Here is a 20,621-nt window from a genome sequence, read left to right as displayed (position 1 = left end):
GTGAGTTGTTTCATATATATATGGTCATCTTTCATATATAAACCTTTCCCCATATCAGGATCTCTCACGGCGATCACGCTACTCTGTCGTGATAGCCTGGCGGGAAATTTCCGACAGAACGGAAGCACACTCTTCATCGAACAATACAGCTAGGACGTCCTCTGTGTCTCAGAAGAAAATGAAGTGCTGTCCTTGTTTGCTTTTCACTCTTGCTTTCGTTTCAGCTCTGCAGTCGGGTAAGAAATATAGGTTACTACATGGGGGCGAGGGCAATATGGGATTTATCGGACCCGACACCCGAGGGAACCGCGATAATTGCCCGAGCGAAGCGAGGGTCAATTATCAAGTCAGGGCCAACTGTCGTGTTTGACAAACGTGTCTCAGGTAGTGAGTGCGTTCTCAACATAAGCGCAGCAAAGGCAGCGGTGCAACACAATAAATGCATATCAGCAGATACTGAAAAGAAGCCATTATAGAACAGTGGGAGCACGATACAGATGACGTCACAGTTCTACGAGATTGCTACTAAACGTAGACTCACTAGGTAGTAGAAAGTTGACGGAATTTGCGTGAATAGACAGACGCAAAATTTTTACCTAGAACACCTTTTACCAATTACACCCTTCAAAAGGACGAAAGAGCCTTTTTGTCTTCTTCTCATAAGCATTTGCAGAGGAGAAATCTCCTTGGGTATCTTTGGTCAATGTGAGGCTGACGCAAGCGAGAAGTTTCTTGTCAAAGCTTGTCATTTTGAAAGTACAGTTCCCGCTCACCTACTCAATTTAAAGCGGGTGAATGCAAGCTGTTTTTCTAATTAATCTTACAGCGACGCTCAAAATTTCTTCGACGTCTTCATTTCCCCATTGCCATCCATAGGTAGTAGGTGCTAATACTTAGTTTACCATTTTGGTCCTCTTTCAATAGAAGAACTTACTAAACGCAGGAATGGGACAAATCTTGTTTTCCCAACGGTTCGGAGCGTCGGTTTTGCACAGGTAATCGGTCACAACGCAATGAACGGGTGCCTCAGACTTAAGGACGCCAAAGACTTCCAAAAATACACCTACGTCGGTTAGATTTGTTGCTATATAAATATAAAGACTGGTTTAGAAGCTGGCGATTTCAGTCCAGCAAGGATTCAGTCTCACTTGGCTGTAGAGTAACGTTTAGCGTAACCATTTGGGAGCTAGGCTGAATTGGCCAGTTGCTGACTGTAACGTTGAAATACTGGATTTCTTTCCCCAGATCAGCTAAATTTTCTTTGTTAGACTTCTGTTGAAACGTACGTCTCCATGCATGCACTATATAACTGGCGTCTCACCACATGGCTTCGCGCAGATGTCTTTGAAGCAAGGTAAATTGTAGCCAGGAAACTGTCCCCAAATGTTGTGTGAAAGAGCGAAGAGGAGAAGGCAGGAGAAGGTAGCACGAAACATATCGCCTCGATATATAGACTTTCGATATCTATGGCTCAAAAGGTGTCGAAAGAGCACGTTAAATTGAAGTTGCGATTCGTTACAGTGCCTCTACGTAGAAGCTTGGATGATCTCGTCAGTGATACCGAAAGGTTCGCAGGAAACTCCCGACCTTTCCCCACTGACGATTCTCTAGCCTCTGTAGCTCCGCCCCGGCAAGACAAACTGAAACGAAAGGTCACGGGAACTCCCTTGGGGGCAGGACTAGCTTCCCTGTAGTACTAAGAAGCTGTGCTCTTGCGTCACTTGGCCATTCGACTACTGTTTCAGCCAGCCCGTTATGAGTCGAATTGCATCAGTACTGGGTTTGGTCTGCTTACTATGGGCTACGTCGACCAACTGTACCCATTACAATGAGACTTTGAGTTTTGATGCGTGCAAGAACTGCACATGCGTCCCAGTCAACGGCCATTATCTCGACATCAATTGTACGGCTAGGCTTGCCAAACTGAGAGGCTCTTTGCCTCCCAACTCGGCGTTTCCTAAGGAAATGTTTTCACTGTATGGGCGTTCTTAGACGAGTATAATATTTCTTACGTATTCTTATGCGAGTTTTTGACGATACAGTGATTTCAGTAGCAATGAAATTACGGCTGTCGATGCAAAATATTTTCTTCGGTTCAAAAGCCTAACCAAAATGTAAGAATATTTTTAGAAATACCGAGTCAGTGTATGGAATTGATCTGATAGATTTGGAGCCAAAAACAAATTAAGAAAAGCGTTTTCAATTCCAGAGTCTCTGCAGACCCTGTAAGAGCACTCCGCTTGCAAGTGTAATAATTATGTTTAAACGTAGAGACCTAAGCTTCAATCCTTTGCTATCTGATGTAAGCGATATGTTCAATACAACAGTTCCGCATCATTTGTTTCAGTTGTCCTTGCTGTAAGTATTTTTGAACTATTAGCATAGGGATTTCTATTGAAACTTTATTCAGAAATCTTGAAAGGTGCAACCTGACAACGCTGCCATCAGGATTTTTGAAAGATCTGCCAGATCTTGATAAAATGTGTGCGCTCACCCGCAGCTCTCTATATATGTGCATGTTGTACTGTCGAAATCGCAGATACCTCAAGAACAACAGCATTCATAGTATACAGCAAGGAGCATTTCAGAATTTATCCTCAGTCACCGAAATGTATATATAGATTATGCGCGACTAAGTTGAACCACTGACATGAAACTTTTGCAGTAATCTGATGCTGAACCATCTGACAGTTTTGTCGGCTGCTTCATTTACTAGTGTTGGATCGCGCTCAAACAAATTGGCTTTGTACGAGATTAAAAGTAGATTTTGAATAATAAAACCTAAACTTTTAGGCGATTAGATAGCAACTATCTCACTGAATTGCCCAGCAATGTGCTCAAACTTGACTACCTGGGCCAATTGTGAGAAAGCAATTATTTTACGACGAGACGTTAACCTAAAGTTCTCTCAGCTTAGCAGTAGGAAACGACATATCAAAAGTTGCTCCAGACGCTTTCGCGTCTTTGCCGCTCATGCACGCTGTGTTAGCTGCTCTAGATTGTATAGCGAACCGATTCTTATCAAGTTGTTTCCATAGGAAACTTGGTATAAATAAAATTGCCAAGCTAGATCCAGGAACGTTCTCTTATTCTACATTTTTTTCGGAAATGTAAGAGATAAAATTCTTGGTTGTCAGATGCATGTACATACTGTTCCTATAGAGATCTTTCAGTCAACCAGCTTACAACAATCGACGGTTCGCTGTTTGCTAACGGGACGACCGTAAACATAGGGCAAGTTTCTCAAAAGTTCATTATCTATAACTTGAAATGTGATCATGCTCAGGGATTTTACCAACAATAGCCTGACAACTGTTGAACCGTCTTTGTTTGAAAGAGTCACGTTCATTGAAGAGCTGTATGCTATAAATTCAACTTCAATTCTGTTCTGATTTTTTTTCTATATTAGAGATCTTTCCGGAAACCAATTGACAAGTCTTCCAGACACGTTCTCTAAGCAAACGAATCTTCAGAACTTGTACTAAGGGGCAAAACGCCAATCCATATAAGATTTATATAGGAGGTCTTCCTTTTTTTTAGTTTCTGCATGTACAATAATTTGACAATAATTCGAGCGTCAAACTTTAGTGGCCTTTCTCAACTACAAAGAATGTACGTTAGGTAAAAATGTCGAGAATTAAGGACGTAACTGTTCTTTTTAGCAATCTCATACACAACGAAATTTCTACTATCAAAAGCAATTCTTTTGCCTCGTTGGAACAAATTAAAGAAATGTGAGCGCCATCCAATTAATTTTGTGTAGTCATTACTTTATGACGTGAATTTTCTGTGAAAGATATTTGCAAGAAAATCCAACTAACAACGTGAGTCAAAAAGCTCTGCTTCTTTCAAATAGAACTACCAGCGTTATAATGTAAACGCAAACGTACCCCATTGTGCCGTGCAAACAATATAATTTCGTTTTAAGATTCTTAAACTGCACCGACTTAGAAGTGATACCTACGTCTCAGCCCGTTGCTCGTTTGTAAGCATAATGTGCTTAGAATCTTAATACCATGCCGCTCATTTGGCTGTTTAGGCACTGCGTTGGAAAAACTAGCATCGCATCTTTTGCTATAGGCTTGCTGGGATCTTCTTATCTCATGAACAAAGGATACGTTTGCAAAAAGATAGGCAGTCAAGCTGAGTACAAATGCACTCCATGCGACGTAGGCACAAGATCTGAATTTCGTCAAGTTTTATATTCCCCTCCATATTCGCTATGTGTCAATTGCTCAGCCGGTATAATGCAATGCACATGTACCAATATTCTAATAATAATTCTTGTGTTTAGGAGGGTATTATCAAGACAGAACGGGCGCAAACACGTGTCAAAAATGTGTTAATGGAACGTTTGTCAGCCCATCCTCTGCCCCAGGAAAAACGGCCGCTGACTGCTACGTATGCCCCGCGGGTACAAATACGACTATCCACGCCGGATATCGAGCGTGCAGCTGTCTAGCGAATTTCTCCCGCACGGACCGCTTTGGACCTTGTCAAAGCTGCGACGCCAGTTTAGGCATGCAGTGCGAAGACGATTACCTCAGCGTCTTGCCCGGGTTCTGGTGGAGCTGGCACGGTTGGGATGGAAAGGACAACGATAGCACCAACGAAAACCTCTACGTCAAATTCGTGGAAAATCTCAAAATTAGGAATGATACCTACGATAAAAAGTCGACCAAATTCACGCTCCCCTTGCCGAAGATTAATCCGTGCCCTATCAACGAAAGTTGCACGTCGAAGGCAGCTAGACGAATAAGTCGCGACGCGATGTGCGCCGAAGGGTATCAGGGAACGCTGTGCGGTCAATGCAGCGACAATTATTACACGTGGTTCCAGCGTTGCAAAAAGTGTCCTCAAAAATGGCGAACAGCTCTACAGCTCTTTTTTCTGTTCGTCCTATTCGGCGTCCTAGCCGCCGTTCTCTACGCTATCGATAGGCTGAGAAATAGTCGAGACGATCTGATGGATCAAATCAGCTCCGCTTTGAAAATTATCGTCGGTTTTGTTCAGGTTATGTCTGCCGTATTCGACGTTCTCTCCTACGTGCCCTGGCCACGTGCTCTCCTATCGATCGGACATTTTATGAAGCTACTAGAGCTGAATATAATCGCTGTGGCGACACCGACGTGTCTGAACAAGAATCTTCGATTCAACGCTCTGATGATTCCAATTTTTAAATTTATGTGTCAACTCGTTTTGCTGCTATCGATCTGGGGCTACTACAAGGCGCGACGCAAGTACGTTGTTTCGTGTAGCAAGGATCGAGACGCTGTCGAGTCAAAGATTTCGAGATCGAGAACTTCGTGTATGAGAAACAGTTGGTGGATATTATTTATTAGTTATCCGTCGACGGCTGCTTCTATAATGGCGACGTTTCCTTATAGAGACTGGACATGCATGAAAGTGTGTCTGAGAGAATCGAATTCAACGGGAAACGCTTCCAATGGAACAGACTACGGACAAGACTGCAGGTGGCTACTAAAGGAGGACTATAGTGTCGTGTGCAATTATTCAATGTCGACTACCTTGTGGATCCTTTGCTGGGCGTTGTTAGCGTACGTTATTGTACTTCCAGCCCTGCTATTTATTGGACTGGAGGTTCGACGACGCAAAGGTCGTCCGGATGCGATTTTGGAGCAGTATACGTTTATCAGCGATTTTGTGAAGAGTCTCCGATTTCTCGACAGTAATTACAAAAGCGAATATTGGTATTGGGAAGTGGTGGAAATTGGCCGAAAATTTTTTCTCACCGTTGGCATGAGCTTCTTCGGACGACAAAGTCATTCGGGAATCGCACTGGCTATGCTACTCGCTACTCTATTCCTCGTTCTGCACGCCCAATTGAAACCAATTAAGCGTAGTTTTGGACATTGGCTGCAGCTAATCGCTCTCAGTGTTATTTCAATTAATCTAATGATGGGGACTCTGGTTCTGCTTTCGTTTACTGATGAGCAAGATCCTGGTTATAATAGCCTCATTGATCAGGAAGCTTTTAGTTATATCGTTATTGCTGCTAATAGCGTCTTTCTTCTCTTCGTTGCAGGTAATTATGTTAATTAAGTTATTTGGAATTTTTTGACTGTGTTTTTTTTCAGGGCGGTTACTGACTGTTATTATTACACTGGGGAAAAAGTTTGTCAAGTCGAAACGATGGAGAAATCGGCGTTTTTGTTTGTTCAAGAAGACGGAGGACTATGATGGTGACGGAGAACGTTCGAGACTTCTTAATTCATTGTAGTTTAGATGATCCGTGCTATTCTTTTCGTTTTCGATTTGTTTGCATGGACTTAACTTCACTTGGCGCTAAAATTTGGGGTACCCGATAACGCGCGCTACGCATTTTTTCATTTCCGAACGGATCGTGGATGGAGAAATGGCTTCGTTTGGCGTTCAGCGGAGCAATCGGGATTATTACGTTTTACGCACTCAAGAGAATTTACCGTAAATGGCTCGATCAAGTCGAAGAGGACGCCGTTTTCGCTCTTCCGAACTTCAGTCCGAGGTCACGTGTTCGACACCCATCTCGCTTATCGTCGAGCGCCTTCGTTCAGTCGGATCACGAAATAGTTACCTACCTTTCAATCGTCGCGCGCGATCAGGCGGAGAGGCACGCGAACGTTCATCGCGGCGTTTCGTGCAACAGCTGCCGTACCACGCCTATCAGCGGCGTGCGCTACAAGTGCGCCAATTGCGTCGACTACGACGTTTGCGAGCGCTGTCTCGACGCCGATCGGCACGCCCCCACTCACGTTTTTCTTCGTATCGTCGTTCCCGTTTGCCCGCTCGCCAATCCGCGCTCGGCGCTCGTTCGTCGGCCTTTCTATCCTGGAAACGTCGTCGCGACTACGTCATCGCCTCTCGACCCGGAAGTGCTGAACCGAATACGCAACTCTACGCACTTTGACGCGTGCGAAATCGTCGCACTTTACGCGCAATACTCGTGTCTTTGCACGAGCGCAAAGGGCATCAGTCGATCGACATTCGACGAATGTTTGGGTCCGCTGGGTCTCGAACGAAATCTCATCCTCGATCGCCTCTTCGACTTCTACGATCGCGACTCTAACGAATGGATCGATTTCGAGGAATTCTGCGCCGGCCTTTCGATTCTCACCAAAGCCGGTTTCGACGAGCGAATCGAACCGGCGTTCCGAGGATACGACTTAGAGCATACGGGCTTCGCGAATCGACAGAACCTACGGCGCATGTTCAAAGCCTACTTCTACGTCACCGTCGAACTCGTTCGCGACGTCGTGCGCGGATGCGAGGAGGAGATGATGGAAGCGTACGAAGACGATCCCAGTAAGCCCGTATCGGCGATTTTTAACGCGCCGATCGCCGCCTCCTCGTCTTCGGGTGGGTTACCTGGGAAACCGGTTCCCCCCGGAACGCCCGGATTGATTATGAGACGTAGGGAGACGGGGGTGTGGCCCGTCATGGAAACGATGTCGCAAGACGCCGTGGAAGAGTTGGTGGAGACTGTGATGAATGAAGCCGATCTAGATAAAGACGGGAGAATTTCTTTAGAGGAGTTTCGTCGATGGGCTATGGTAGATCCCATTGTAGTTAGTTGGCTTAGCGCGCTAGGGTCTGTTTTTTAAATTAATAATAAATGTTCTATACCTGTCTCGTTGTCTTCGGCGATGATTACTGATTTTTATTATGACTAAATAAAAGTCTAGGGTGTTGGGCTAATTGATTTTTAATCCGGGGTGCTTTGTATAGGGTTTCGACCTATGTTCTTGTTTCTTATGCAAAGCCACGGTGATGCTTAGGATGTCACCCGGCTGGCCTTCAACGGATTCTGCCATGTGCCACGTTTCTTTGTCGTCATTTGTCTTTTGACGACAATAGGGACAGCTTGGACCCTTGCTAGCCTTTCGCCTAAAAAGAAATCAGTTAATATTATATCATTATGTGTCTACGTTACCATTTTCCCAAGCAATCGCTGCAGAAATTGTGAGTGCAAGCCAGAGCTGCATCCGCAGTCTTTTCCATGCACAGACAACATTCTCTAAATTTAATTAATTAATAAATGACATCATCTGTTGGTGATTGATTAATTAATCAATCAATTAATACCTGCTAACACCTGATTTGCACTGGAGTGGCTCAGACAAAGAAGGTCGATTCTGAACACCGAAAAATTATGAATTTCGATTTTAATTTTTGCCTCGTGGCTTGCCTCAATGTCGACAACAGTCCACATATTCTCCCCCGTCGATTCTTTTAGCTGATCTCCCTCTGCTTCGACATAGGCTAATTCTTGGTAGAGTTGCGCGAACAGGCGAATGAATTTCGCGAATCCGACCGTGTGAGACGGCGTGAACGCGTCGCGATCCGAATTATCAGCCTGCAAGATTTCGCGAATGCATGCATGGAAACGACATTCCTCGCGTCTCCCGTCAACTCTCACCTTTCCGCATTCGATCTTGATCGTTTTTCGCCACGGGAGTGGACGCTGAACGCTCGAGCGAACAACGCGGAATTGCTGCACTTGCCCGTTGCTGTCGGGCAGCCGTGCAATCCTGCAGCAACGCGAAAAAAGAGAAAGGGGACCTTGTCACCTTTTGACAGGCGAAACTTCGTAGCCTACCTTTCGTTGAGCGATCGAACGCATTCTGGACAGCAAAGCGTAACGAAAGATCGACGTAATTAGGGTTTCTCACCCGTGAAGTCTTTGTAGGAGATCTGGGAGTTGCCCATATCGTCCAAAGTTCGCAGTTACGAGTTGCTAGTTAGCACTACACAAGACACTGACGGTTCCAAGTCGTTGGCCAATAAGAAAGCGCTGCGTCATTTTCCCGGAGGGACTTTCCCAACACGTGATATCAGCAAACTACTGTACTACGAACTTCTATTGAAATGTCTTCTTCTAAACTTTTACCACCGCTTTGCCGTGGTGAACGCCTGTGAATAAGCCAACAAACGCCTTGGCAGCATTCTCAAAGCCTTCGGTGACCGTTTCCTTGTATTTCAGCTTTCCCTAAAATTAAATATACACATAACGACGTTGATTATTTTCCAAGTGACCTCCTACCTGTTTGACCCATTCTGCAAGTTGCTCATTGGCCTCTTTCTTCTTTTCAGCATTAGCTGCATAGGTTGCTTCATGGAAACCACGCACTCTCAACTCCTTTGCTAGTATACTGCCATACAGTATTTCGCCTTTGGAAGTGTCTGCGTAGAGAGAGAAATAAAATAATAGATTAATTATACCATTAGACTACTAACCATCTGATTTGTTATTGTACTGAGAGATGAATCCACAAATTGCCACACGACCAAACATACTCATGTGTTTCATCAACACAACATCAGAAAAGTTTCCGCCAACCTAAATTAATTACGTCGCAAGAACTAGAGACTAATAGATTGAATACATTATCGAAATAGATATTGACGCCATTGGGAGCAGCTTTGCCAAGAGTTTCACTCAGATCGACTTTCTTATAGTTGAATGCTTCGTCATATCCTAAGGCTTTGAGCATTTCTACTTTCTGGTCTGACCCAGCATAGCCTATGACTCGACAGCCTTTGATTTTGGCAATTTGCCCCACAACCGTGCCCACGGCTCCAGCTGCACCGCTTACAAGAACGGTTTCTCCAGATTTAACTGGCCCAGCCACATCAAGTAACCCAAAATAGGCGGTACGCCTACAAGATAAATATTAGTATTGACTCATGCTACGTAATCCTTACCCTGTCATTCCGAGGGTTCCAAGAGCCACAGACTCCGGTACGCCTTCGGGAAGATGAGTTATTTTCGCAGCTTTATCCGCTGTTGTCAGAAAAGCTGACGTCCATCCTTGAAAAGAAGCGACTAAATCGCCCTTTTTGAAATCCGGCGATTTCGACTCGGCAACTCTAGACGACGTTAATTAATTAAATAGATTTAGTTTCTTTTCAAAGTCTTCACACCTTGCAATCACTTCACCAATCATCGTTGAACCAAGCGGAAGGTCATCAACAAAGACTCTATCAGAAGCCCGTTGCACTTTCAGTATCAATCCAAACGTTTTTTCTGTACTGTACCTACCTCATGTAGGGATCAACCGAGAGGTAAAGGGTATTGCAAAGGATTTCTAGAACCGAGCTAAATAACTGGCTTCCAACGAAGGTATTATATATACGGACCTCCTTCTTTCGGTGAAGCGAGCTTTTCTTCCACGAGTTTGAGGTCGTCTTCTTTCGGAAAACCCTCGAAACGCTTCACGAGCTTAAAGACTCTTGCTACGGCCATTTGGAGAAGTGTGCAGAAGGCGAGCAACGCGGGAGAATGAGTGAGTCATAGTGAGTCATCCAATATAGAACGAACCTAATTGGTGCCGGCCCACTGTCTGGCTTTAACCAATAAGGAGCGTTGATATTAGAATACAACAAAATCAGCGCAAACATAAAAAAATTGGTTCTTCAATTCTCTAAACTTTCACCACGGCTTTTCCAAAATTTTCGCCGGTCAATAAGCCTATAAATGCCTTGGGAGTATTCTCAAAACCTTCGGTGACAGTTTCCTTGTACTTCAGTTTTCCCTGAGATTTATTATTTTTTAAAAATGATTTTGCGATTGATTTCTTCTCGCCTCTTTGAGCCATTCAGCTAGCTGCTCATTTGCCTCTTTCTTTTTGTCGTTAAATGTCGTGACAATGAAACCCTGCACTTTCAATTGTTTTCCCAGTATGCTGCCATAAAGCATCTTGCCTTCGCTATAAGGAAATAGGCCATGCTCTAAAAATAAACGTGTATGCGCTATTTTCTTCATGTAGGGAAGTCTGACCATTTCCCTTTTTATTGTACTGGGATATACACCCGCAAATTGGCACGCGTCCAAAGAGACACATGTGTTTTGTCAGCACAGTATCAGAGAACTCTCCACCAACCTTAATATTAATTAATTAATTATTAGCTCTACATATAAAATCGATTACATTATCAAAATAAATATTGACGCCCTTGGGAGCAGCTTTGCTGAGGCTTTCATCCAGATCAACTGTCTTATAGTTGAACGCCTCGTCAAATCCCAAGGATTTAAGCATTTCGACTTTTTTGTCAGATCCCGCGTAGCCAATGACACGACAGCCCTTTATTTTGGCAATCTGACCAACGACTGTGCCCACAGCTCCAGCCGCACCATTCACAAGAACGGTTTCGCCAGATTTAACGGGCCCAGCTACGTCGAGCAACCCAAAATACGCAGTACGACTATAAATATAAATAATAAATAATAAAAAATATTTTCAATAAGATAAATAATTTTATTAACCCCGGCATTCCGAGGCAACCGAGAGCGAGAGACTCCGGCACGCCTTCGGGAAGATGCGTTATTTTTTCGAGCTTATCTGACGTCGCGAGAAACGCCGACGACCATCCTTGACGCGAAGCGACGAGATCGCCTTCTTTGAAGTCAGGGGACTTCGATTCGGTGACCCTAAGTGGGCGTGTCTGCGCGCTTGTATCTAATTCTTTACCTACCTTGCTAGCACTTCGCCGATCATCGTTATTCCGAGCGGTAAGGCGGCGACGTAGACTCTGCAGAGCCGTGCAGATCGTTTTTTGCACGCTATAGACGTTTTACCTCATGTAGGGGTCGACTGTGAGGTAGATCGTTTTGCAGAGGACTTCTGCGTGTACGAAAAGGCTTCGCGCTTCGTTTAGGCGATATTCTGGTATCCTTACCTCCTTCTTTGGGTGATGCGAGCTCCTCCTCCACCAGATTGAAGTCGTCTTCCTTGGGGAGGCCGTCGAAACGCTTCACGAGCTTGAAAACCTTAGCAACGGCCATGATGGATGAGTCACTCTGAGTCACGCTTCGTAATTGGCCGCCCGGATAGGGAAAACATTTTATTTATTTATTTATTTCGAAGTTATGCAGAGTCTTCTAATTTTTTAAGTAATGTTTCCTCTCTTCTTGCGTCTCCATAAATACAGCATTCTACTACTTCTCTTTTGCTTACTACACCGCGATTTATTCTATCCTGCAAACGAGGATACTAGAGAAGGAAAACAAACGAATAATCAAACGTTCATATAGAAATTTCACCTTTTCCAGAAGACTAGATATATCAAATGCCGTCGCTTTGATAGTAGGCAGCGTGACGTCATAATAAATATAGAGTCGGTTTGAAAAAGTAGCGTAAACTAAACAGGAAACATTCTGCGTATCAACGCAATATTGACCTGGAAAAAATGAAAAATTTATGAGAAGTGCTACTTTTATTTATACCTGCTGTAAAAGCGGCAACATTCTCGTCGAATTGATACGTCACAGCATTTCTATCTGTATCGACTATGTAGGTTCGACCGTCCCAAGCACACGCCACGATTTCTTCATTTCCGTCGTTCTGTTTAAATATAAATTATGCGGGTTAAATACGATATGAAATTCTTACGGTTATGTCGACTTTTGCTAGTGCGAATAACTGGTGATTCACGTGCAGTTCCCACAGCAAAGAGCGCCCACAAAATAGCTGAAGTGAGCCTATTGAGACATGATCGTTTTTTAGGTGAAATATTTCTCATAATTCGCTGCAAACCGTCGAGTGTACAAACGGCAGTAAGACGTTGATTTTCTATAAGAAGAAAAATTAATAAATAAATTTCTATAAAGGATGTACATACCGTCGAAAATTTTTTTGCTGTGAATTGAGCCGAGAATTTCTGTAGCAACTCGACTGGCCACCGATGATGATCCAACGAGTAGCGAGCTGTGTGGACTGCTCGTAAAGATCCCGTCTGACTCAGAAATCCTCAGAAAAAAATCTCGCGTTTTTTTCCTATAGGAAAAGATTCAATACCTTGTTCTTCTTTTCACGGTGATTGGCTGGCTTGGCTTTAGCTGAACTGACTCCGGTTCCTCCTCCGTTGATTTCATTTCTGAGGACTCGAACGCTAAGTGAACGTAATTCCCTCCCGGATGAGAAACGATTAGGAGAGGCGAGCCATTGGCTCCCCCGTCAGAAACAGATAACGAACCAACCTAGACACTTATATAATTAATTATTTATTTATTTATTTATTTATTTAGTATTGCTTGAGCTTCGAGGCTCCATTTCTTAATCATGACCATTGAGCCGGCTATGGGTTCTTTCTGTACTACTACGGATTATAGGAGGAATTCTATTATTTATTATTATTAGTTGCCTCTGAGACACTTCCTGGGTCCCATTCGTAAACTCTCACTATTCTATCTGTGTGTCCGACTACGAGACGGCATATTCCGTCGCCGACTGAATTGATTAATAATTTTTTGTATTGATTTTTTTATTGATTTTACCTATGTCGGCTAGGAGTAGGGATCGAATGTTAGCTGGAACTCTTTGTGTGTAAAATGGCTTCATGTCACCTCTGTGATCTTCAAATTCTTTCTAATGAATTTTGACGTCACGTTTGTCTCGGAACCAATGGCCTACCTCCAAGTAGAACACGTGACATAGCCCTTCTGATGCAATACAAACCAAAATATTCTAAATCGAAGATAAATATTAATTAATCGAAACTTTATTGAAAATTAAACCTTTTTAATTCTGCACAGATCTCCTACGCCAACGCAAGCAATCTAATAATAATTATTATGTAGTTCTATGGTGGGGGAACGCCCATCTCTCGAACCATTCCCAAATCGCTGCACGATCTCCACGGCTTGTCTCGATCGCCTTTCTTGAAGACAGCGAGACTTCCTTCGACGTTTCCCACGATGCATTCGTTTCTCTACGCGTAGAAGACGTTAGGGCGATGTTTCCGAGTGCGAATCGCGTCGCTGCGTGCCCCGTCGTTGTCCACGTCTCCCAAGCAGAGCGCTTGGGAGAAGACGTTGCCTTTGAAATGGAGTTCAACGCGGTTTACGAAGCAGACGGAGCGTTTCATCTTTTTTCGCTATAGCGCGCTAACAGACTGAAGTGTGCGCGCGAAAATGAGCTGCGAAACATCGATAAAAGAAAGGGAAAGACGTGCTTATAGAGTTGCCACGTTTTTTCCACCATCTTGTCTCGATGTAGGTGCGAAATCTTGCATCACTTTTCGCACCATTCACTGCTAAAAATAAAAATGCTGACCAGGCCTTAGTGGGCGGTCAGTCGCACCTATTCGGTGGAGCCAATCAGAGCGCTAGGTTAGCCCCACGTGACACCGACGGACCAATCAGCGCGCTGGGCGGAGCTACACGGCTCAAAAGCGAAGCGCACACCGATTCTCCTTCAGTTGCGGCCGAGGGTGGATGCGTCGCGGAGCAATCTGCGTCTCGTTCTTGACGGACTGGCTCGGGAGCTTTGGCAAAAGGCAAGTCTGGGTCGTTGGATCAGCGTGGCCCACGGTTTATCCGTGCCGGAGCCTGTAGGCAGGGCGAAGGGGGGCTTCGGCCTCGGTACGCGCACTGAGCGTAAAGATCGCCGATGTCTTATTGTTGCCGAACAAGTACGGCCCGCGCTAGGCTCGAGCGGGCACGACTTGGAGGGGGTGTCGCAAGCGGTCTGGTTGCCGGCACTTTTCTCACCAAAGGCGCGATTAGACGGAGGATGATCCGGCTCAGGTGAATTCGACTCGGCATTGCACTGTCTTTCCTGTCGACTCCTACAAACAGCAGTCAGCCGCTCTCCACTCCACAAGCGCCGGTTCTTCTCATGGACGATAGACCGAAGCGTTTGGTACCAGCGCGCCGGGGGACTACGGTATTAGGGACCGTCTCTCATCCAGGCGGGTACTGATTGTTGTGGCCGAGGACGTCGCGACTCGCCCGACACTTTTTGGAACGGGTGGCCATTGCTTGCGGTGGCTGCCTTGGGCTACGAAAGCGTCCAAACCTCCCCGTGGTGTAGCCTGGGTAATGCGAATATGGACGCAAATCAACAGGTACGTAAAACGATTATTTGACAGAGTCTAATTTTTTTCTTTTTTTTTAGGTGGAAGCGCGGCGAGAGGAGCTCAAGAAATCGAAGACGGAACGACTTTTAGGCGGAATTGAAGACGGAACGATTTAGCGGCGAAAAGCGGCCTCAAGAAATATGGAAGACGGAACGATCGACGCCGGTAGAATTTTGAACACCATTCTCCTTTTTTTTGGGTGGAGACGCGACGAGCGGGGCTCAGGACATCGAAGACGGACCGATAGAGGAATTTTTAATGTTTTCGAACGAGTGCCTGCTACGTTTCTCTCTGTACTGTATAAAATAAATTGTTGTGAGACTTATGATGACTCCTCCGCATCGTTTTTCGAGGAAAACTCCTATTCTAACCAGCAAAAGCGAACAATAGCCTCGTAAAATCGCTGGATAGCGGTGTCTGCAAACCCGGATAACGCTTGTTTTTACGAGACGAGACTCGTTTTGTCACGACGAAGTGGCGACCGGTAGCGTTTTCACCTATCACGTACGTAGGCGTACTGTACGGCCTCGTAAAATCGCTGGATACCGTAAAGAAGACTTCTACGCACGGTGTCTGCAAACCCGGATAACGCTTGTTTGGTTTTGACACGACGAAGTGGCGACCGAGTTAATTTCAAGTGTAATAACGAGTTAGATACCGCACGTTCTTTTGCCGGAATTTATTCGCCGTCCAAAAACCATCCGCTTTAGCTCAATATTAAATCGATATGTTATTCAATTATTTTGCTCACTGACCAATGCGCATCTCGTTCAAAAGACAACGGCTAAATATTGAGAACTGCATAAATACTGGTGTACAGCGCACCAGATTGTCACAGTGCTCCCTAGCAGTCAGCGAAGCTCACTTATCATGAAGACTTTTTTCACAGTCATTGTCCTTCTCTTTGCTCTCGGATCAACGATCGCCTTTCCTTCAGCAAATCGCGAATTTGACGAACTTGAAGATGACAATGATCGATTTCCGAGAGGTGAGTTAGGAAGAAAATAGTTCAATCTGAGCCTTAGGCGCAGTCTGTTTTAATTAATATTAGCATCAAATCCCTTTTGGTGGGCCCACGGCGGCTCTCAGCCCTGGAATTCGAGCCCGTCCGTTGTCTGGTACCTGGGCTATGCTTATACGTGCTCATCCATCAACTCCGTTACTATGTCACCTGCAAACATGCCTTCAAGAGCACCGGACGGTTACAGTAACGTCCGCAAACATTGGTTTGACTTATGGGCTACACACTACATGTTGAGTTGTAGCAAGTTTGTCAGTTCAGCTGTGAATTATTTGATCGCCACCCCGCCATGAATTAACTGCGAACTGAACACTCGAGTGCTACTACGATGCACAAGTTTTTGTCTCCAGTGTATGTGAAGTGTGTGTTTATTATGTTAAAGTTGCAAAAAGTATTCTATGCAGGCACGCGAAGTCCAAACAACGCTAATCATCATATAAACAATATTCTAAAAGTGTCTCTCTAAGCTTTGACTTCCGTCGAAGCGGTCTGACCCGTATTAGCATTTTTCATTACGACAACATTTAATTTTTTCGCGTCCGACAACGATTTCCTTTCAAATAACCACGCCGGTTGCCGTAGCAACATGTGAGCGGCGAAGGCGTGGCGAGATTCTTGAAGAAGAGCCGTTTGTTGATTCTCGCTCATCCACTGGACATCCTACAAGTAAACAGCGCCCCCGTTGCCAAGACAACACAAATAAAATATTGATTTTACCGGGGGAGATAGGGAATAGGTTCCACTGTGTTCTACTGAAGGTTGAAGGTCGTTTAGGGAGATGTATGCTATGCCTTCGGACTGGGCTTTCCCTTCGGAATCAAGGACGCGAATTGCAAGAGCTCTAGAGACGGACACGCGTCTAATATCTATAGTTTAATCAATTAAATCATTTACTTTTCTTGAGTATCAATAATTGAGAATTTAAAATTCACGTCAATTTTTTCGTTAATTGAAACCGCCTAATTCGAACCCGGATATCGTTAATCTATACGTCCTGTTATTTAATTAAACTGACCAATGATTTTTCAACCGAAGCTAATCCTGTTATGAAACACTTTAGGGAAATGGTGTTGGGCTCTTGTCTCTGCTCTTCCCACGCGTCCTCACGCTTCACATCACTAACCCGGTGAAGTGTCACGTGTAGAGTCGAAGGCAAAGAGAATAAAAGCGTCACGTGAACGCTACCACTCAAGGAACTAATACTCTAAATATTAATTAAATAGATTTTGGAATTCTGTGAGATTTTTGGCACTTACCGGATGTTTGAGGTCGTACCACGTGGAGTCGCGTCTCGTCCAATCAACGCCGCTTAAGTTAATTGAGAGTCGACCAATGAGATCGTCGCTCGTCACAGCGTCGTAATCCCAAACGCTACAGACTAGTCTCGTCGATGGCAAATCGTCGTTTGGTACGGAAAACGAGAAAAGTTCGTTAAACGACGGATGCGCCGTGGAGCGAACGATTCGCGTTCGATGTTCCCCCGAGGGGGCCCTCGCTGACCCGGGGAGGAGAGCAAGGCGTACGTACGCGTCTGACGTGTTTCGAAAGGCGTCTCTTGCCGCTAGGTTTCTCGCGCGTATGATTTTGACGAGGAGAAGTTGTTTGACGTCATGGTAGCGCAGCGCTAGTTCGATTTGGCCTACAGATGTCTCAGTGGAGCGAGTGGGAGCGACGCCGAGCTGTTTGAAGAGTGAACGAACTGCTGTTGCTCCGGCGCCGGCGCGGGAAGCTTCGGCGGCTCGTCCATTCGCTTGAATCGCTTTTGTAGAGGCGACACTCGCTCCGCAACCCATGGTAACGTCACACGTGCGTACGCTAGGTGACGGGACACGAACGGACACGAAGGATTCCTTGCTCAAGCAGCGCTCTCGAAGCTTCATTCTCGCTCATTCTCTGCCCAAAGATGCAGGATTTGATAAAAGGAAACACCGCCTTGGTGCAAGAACGTCACGAAAACTAAAGTAAGTCGTCGAATAGTCCACGTGGATTTTCCCCCCTCCTTGCCAGTTTCATCTGGCGTTATTTCGTAGTGCCTAGTGTAGTTTTAAGCCGAAGTCTTCTTTGCGATGAGTATTTATTTGAACTAAACTGCTACTGACTGACAAAGTGAAACACAAACAAAGAGACAAAGTGACAAAAAACAGACAGACAAACAGACAGAACAAAAAATCGAGAACGAGAGCGATGATTCCAGCGTAAAACTGGACGAAAACGAAAGCGAAAGTTTTCGAGAGAACAGATTAGAGGAAAATGTGCAAGTAGAAGCGATGCTTCAACGAGTTTCCAATCGCATTTTCCGCGTCATTGAAAGTGCACGATATTCCACAAACGACGGGAGCGGTGTCGAGAAACGGGCTCATGACGTAGTAGGAACTGGATGCACTTCCTCTTCCAAGAATGAGATAATAGGCGCGTTCTCCCACCGTAAATTGCCTTTGAGCCAGCATCATACAACTCTCTTCCTTGGTTCCCTATAGAAAACATTAATAATTAAATCCTAAATTTGAGTTTTTTTCCCATGCACTGACCTGAGGCACCATGTGTCCAGTCTCATTGGCGCAGAGGTATTTCGAAGTGTACGTGTTCTTGAAACTGTACGAAATCGTATTGTCCTCGTACGTCCATATGGAGCCAAAGCTGCTCAGATATCCTCCCGTCGTGATAGAAGCGTCGGCGCTCGCGTGGTTGACCGTCTCGGAAAGCAGCGCATTATTACTGACAATCACCTGTTGGCTCACTGGGCCCACGGGCGTGATCCCCACTTCGCGATCGACTCGCGGTGCGCCCATGACGGTCGCAACGATACCGGCGAATAGAAGAGCAATCAGAAACGTGTTCATTCTTCAAGAGGGTGTAGTAGTAGTTGCTGTAGTAGTAGTTGTAGTGACTGAAGTTCTCAGTTGAGTTGACTGAAGTTAGCTACGATTTTGTCGCGCTTTTATGCTGGAGCTCGCCTTGCTTTGACGTCAGTGTTGACAGCTTGGAAGGAAATGCACCTTCTGACGCCCTTCATTCTTGCACGAGCCATCGTATCCACTATCTGACCCTACGTGGTATCCGACCCTACGTGGTATTAAGCCGCTGTCTTTTAATACTTTGCGGCTAGGCGGTATCTTAACCGCAGACTAAGTTTTATATGTTGACATTAAGTGATGATCGGAACCGATTCGATACATTCGATACACGATCGACTTCCGCTATTTCCGGGCGGAAGTCAGCCGCCAGCTAATATCAACTTCCGTTAGTCTATTTTATCCGTGTTGGAAGCGTGTCCTTTTCGGCGTGATGTTTTCACCGTTTATGTGGTCCTTAAAATTACTTCCTAATAGCGTCAGATGTCACTGCGGTTTTTCGACCCCCCTTGCGAAGCTTTTATATATTTTTTGCGTGGTCCAAGTTTAGCAGCTTGCCTCCCCATGTCTTTGTTGGCTTTGTAATGTAAGAAGCCGAAGAGTCGACCTTCATGAAAATTCCGCCTGGAAGTCTATATACCCCCCTAATAGATTTCCTATATAAACGTCTCAAATGAAGGTCTGTCTACCTTTATGTGTTTCCCATGAGCGTCTACCCGTCTTCCTATTGTTAATTTACGATGCTGATCAATGTAGCATGCAGCAGGCTGAGAATCTTACTCTCTCTAAGGCGCGCAGAGCAGCTGACCTTTCTATAACCGGAAGAAGACAAACTAAATATTGTCAGTCCAACACTTCCACGCCGCGCCGCCTAACACATGACTGTGGTTTGTATTTGAAATTTAATTTAATTGTCGGCGGTTATAAACGAAGGCTATTTCCGTTCTGTCTCGCCGGCTGGATACGATGGCTCGTGTGGCGGAACGTTTGACGTAGTGGGGTCGAGACCACCTATAGTACCGCATCTTAGTGTATAAAAGGAGGAGCGAGTGGGTAAGTTTTCAGTTCCCTGACACAGTCACCGTCAGTCTTTGAACGCAATGAATGCGTCTCTGCTTGCTCTTCTACTCGCTGGTGTCGTTGCCGCCGTCTTGGGCGCTCCGAGATGGGGTCGCGAAGTCGAGCCAATAGACGAAATCGACACCCAGCTCATTATCAGTGGTAACCAGCTTCTAGCGAATACGCTCAATCACGCCAGCGCTGACGCTGACATTACCATGGGTGACTATCTGAGCAGCTTTGGCTCGATTTGGAAATACGAGGACAACATGGTCTCGTACAGTTTCAAGAACAATTACACGTCGAAGTACCTGTGCGTCAACGAGACCGGACACATGGTGCCTCAGGTCAGTCAGAACGTTTGCACCTCAATGTCAAGGTTTCGAGTAATATAGTGCTATGTAGGATACTAAGGTGAGTGGTTGCGGCTTGTCCGTGAAAAGGATTTTTCCTGCAAGTGAAAGAGACTATTCAGTTGTCTATGTACGAGCCGGCGATCGTTACCTCGTCCTTAGTCCGTTCCCAGACACCGCTCCCATCTACTGCGACGAATCGACGTGCAGCGACGTAATTGATCAGATCAAAGACTCGAGTGACTTCACAGACTCGAGCAAGTACAAATTCTACTTGCTGAGCTTCTAAAATGAACTCAGAATGCACTAGCGAAAATTCGTCGATCATGTTCTTAGTAGTCTCTGTGATATAATCTCCAAGTTCACTTCTATCAATGAGACGCTCTGTTTCAAAGTTTCTGTTTCGCTCTCATTTTTTGCTCTGGCCAGTTCTAAGTGCAGCTGGAATTGTTCTCGATTTTGTCTTTTGTTTGCGCTCTT

At 45.2% G+C, this 20,621-nt stretch overlaps 9 protein-coding genes and 2 long non-coding RNA genes across 14 annotated transcripts; 4 read left to right on the top strand and 7 right to left on the bottom strand.

Annotated features, from left to right (window-relative positions):
* Positions 1–454: 454 nt before the first annotated feature.
* LOC136191529 (uncharacterized) lies at positions 455–1,579 on the bottom strand. Its single transcript, XR_010670845.1, has 5 exons — positions 1,322–1,579; positions 1,149–1,250; positions 935–1,084; positions 825–886; positions 455–773 (listed from the first exon to the last, which is right to left on the bottom strand). It is a non-coding gene; the product is annotated as an uncharacterized lncRNA (long non-coding RNA).
* Positions 1,580–1,662: 83 nt separating this feature from the next.
* Positions 1,663–6,329, top strand: LOC136191501 (uncharacterized). Its single transcript, XM_065979849.1, has 20 exons — positions 1,663–1,976; positions 2,043–2,114; positions 2,166–2,225; positions 2,272–2,358; positions 2,411–2,482; positions 2,540–2,611; positions 2,666–2,746; positions 2,794–2,862; positions 2,913–2,984; positions 3,039–3,110; positions 3,163–3,234; positions 3,287–3,358; positions 3,410–3,478; positions 3,541–3,612; positions 3,663–3,734; positions 3,797–3,874; positions 3,929–3,985; positions 4,040–4,242; positions 4,295–6,046; positions 6,099–6,329. Exons 1-20 carry the CDS (start codon positions 1,756–1,758, stop codon positions 6,239–6,241), a joined length of 3,468 nt encoding a protein of 1,155 aa, XP_065835921.1. The 5' UTR covers positions 1,663–1,755; the 3' UTR covers positions 6,242–6,329.
* Positions 6,330–6,334: 5 nt separating this feature from the next.
* LOC136191510 (uncharacterized) lies at positions 6,335–7,627 on the top strand. Of its 3 annotated transcripts, none has more exons than XM_065979863.1 (2): positions 6,335–7,302; positions 7,415–7,627. In XM_065979863.1, exons 1-2 carry the CDS (start codon positions 6,369–6,371, stop codon positions 7,483–7,485), a joined length of 1,005 nt encoding a protein of 334 aa, XP_065835935.1. In that variant the 5' UTR covers positions 6,335–6,368; the 3' UTR covers positions 7,486–7,627. The 3 variants fall into 3 exon arrangements, with proteins under 3 accessions (XP_065835935.1, XP_065835933.1, XP_065835932.1); XM_065979861.1 differs by having other exon boundaries at positions 6,335–7,356; XM_065979860.1 differs by having other exon boundaries at positions 6,335–7,627.
* A 15-nt stretch (positions 7,628–7,642) lies between these two features.
* On the bottom strand, positions 7,643–8,810 carry LOC136191523 (RING finger protein 141-like). The gene is made up of 7 exons (XM_065979876.1): positions 8,670–8,810; positions 8,597–8,621; positions 8,417–8,528; positions 8,186–8,353; positions 8,083–8,132; positions 7,931–8,014; positions 7,643–7,884 (listed from the first exon to the last, which is right to left on the bottom strand). The coding sequence occupies exons 1-7, from the start codon at positions 8,704–8,706 to the stop codon at positions 7,692–7,694; spliced, it is 669 nt and encodes a 222-aa protein (XP_065835948.1). The 5' UTR covers positions 8,707–8,810; the 3' UTR covers positions 7,643–7,691.
* Positions 8,774–10,308, bottom strand: LOC136191516 (prostaglandin reductase 1-like). Its single transcript, XM_065979869.1, has 8 exons — positions 10,138–10,308; positions 10,040–10,085; positions 9,922–9,978; positions 9,703–9,867; positions 9,384–9,657; positions 9,235–9,337; positions 9,041–9,180; positions 8,774–8,986 (listed from the first exon to the last, which is right to left on the bottom strand). Exons 1-8 carry the CDS (start codon positions 10,241–10,243, stop codon positions 8,876–8,878), a joined length of 1,002 nt encoding a protein of 333 aa, XP_065835941.1. The 5' UTR covers positions 10,244–10,308; the 3' UTR covers positions 8,774–8,875.
* On the bottom strand, positions 10,281–11,806 carry LOC136191515 (prostaglandin reductase 1-like). The gene is made up of 8 exons (XM_065979868.1): positions 11,677–11,806; positions 11,576–11,621; positions 11,473–11,529; positions 11,264–11,428; positions 10,929–11,202; positions 10,778–10,880; positions 10,583–10,728; positions 10,281–10,532 (listed from the first exon to the last, which is right to left on the bottom strand). The coding sequence occupies exons 1-8, from the start codon at positions 11,780–11,782 to the stop codon at positions 10,422–10,424; spliced, it is 1,008 nt and encodes a 335-aa protein (XP_065835940.1). The 5' UTR covers positions 11,783–11,806; the 3' UTR covers positions 10,281–10,421.
* A 20-nt stretch (positions 11,807–11,826) lies between these two features.
* Positions 11,827–13,931, bottom strand: LOC136191508 (KICSTOR complex protein ITFG2-like). The gene is made up of 14 exons (XM_065979858.1): positions 13,765–13,931; positions 13,609–13,707; positions 13,514–13,555; positions 13,410–13,463; positions 13,274–13,364; positions 13,141–13,226; positions 13,031–13,087; positions 12,795–12,976; positions 12,619–12,746; positions 12,534–12,569; positions 12,390–12,478; positions 12,224–12,341; positions 12,041–12,177; positions 11,827–11,990 (listed from the first exon to the last, which is right to left on the bottom strand). Exons 1-14 carry the CDS (start codon positions 13,861–13,863, stop codon positions 11,865–11,867), a joined length of 1,344 nt encoding a protein of 447 aa, XP_065835930.1. The 5' UTR covers positions 13,864–13,931; the 3' UTR covers positions 11,827–11,864.
* Positions 13,932–14,208: 277 nt separating this feature from the next.
* On the top strand, positions 14,209–15,181 carry LOC136191531 (uncharacterized). The gene is made up of 2 exons (XR_010670847.1): positions 14,209–14,844; positions 14,895–15,181. It is a non-coding gene; the product is annotated as an uncharacterized lncRNA (long non-coding RNA).
* A 1,044-nt stretch (positions 15,182–16,225) lies between these two features.
* On the bottom strand, positions 16,226–17,677 carry LOC136191512 (synaptotagmin-2-like). Its single transcript, XM_065979865.1, has 5 exons — positions 17,134–17,677; positions 16,893–17,081; positions 16,772–16,836; positions 16,595–16,718; positions 16,226–16,537 (listed from the first exon to the last, which is right to left on the bottom strand). The coding sequence occupies exons 1-5, from the start codon at positions 17,668–17,670 to the stop codon at positions 16,340–16,342; spliced, it is 1,113 nt and encodes a 370-aa protein (XP_065835937.1). The 5' UTR covers positions 17,671–17,677; the 3' UTR covers positions 16,226–16,339.
* Positions 17,678–17,707: 30 nt separating this feature from the next.
* LOC136191526 (uncharacterized) lies at positions 17,708–20,613 on the top strand. Of its 2 annotated transcripts, XM_065979880.1 has the most exons (3): positions 17,726–17,838; positions 17,908–20,135; positions 20,194–20,613. In XM_065979880.1, the coding sequence occupies exons 2-3, from the start codon at positions 19,830–19,832 to the stop codon at positions 20,428–20,430; spliced, it is 543 nt and encodes a 180-aa protein (XP_065835952.1). In that variant the 5' UTR covers positions 17,726–17,838; positions 17,908–19,829; the 3' UTR covers positions 20,431–20,613. The 2 variants fall into 2 exon arrangements, with proteins under 2 accessions (XP_065835951.1, XP_065835952.1); XM_065979879.1 differs by having other exon boundaries at positions 17,708–20,135.
* LOC136191527 (uncharacterized) lies at positions 17,950–18,729 on the bottom strand. Its single transcript, XM_065979881.1, has 2 exons — positions 18,406–18,729; positions 17,950–18,348 (listed from the first exon to the last, which is right to left on the bottom strand). The coding sequence occupies exons 1-2, from the start codon at positions 18,715–18,717 to the stop codon at positions 18,118–18,120; spliced, it is 543 nt and encodes a 180-aa protein (XP_065835953.1). The 5' UTR covers positions 18,718–18,729; the 3' UTR covers positions 17,950–18,117.
* Positions 20,614–20,621: the final 8 nt, after the last annotated feature.

Source organism: Oscarella lobularis, chromosome 9 (assembly GCF_947507565.1).
Source record: "Oscarella lobularis chromosome 9, ooOscLobu1.1, whole genome shotgun sequence".
Taxonomy (NCBI): Eukaryota; Metazoa; Porifera; class Homoscleromorpha; order Homosclerophorida; family Oscarellidae; genus Oscarella; species Oscarella lobularis.
This window is presented reverse-complemented; position numbering and strand designations above follow the sequence as displayed.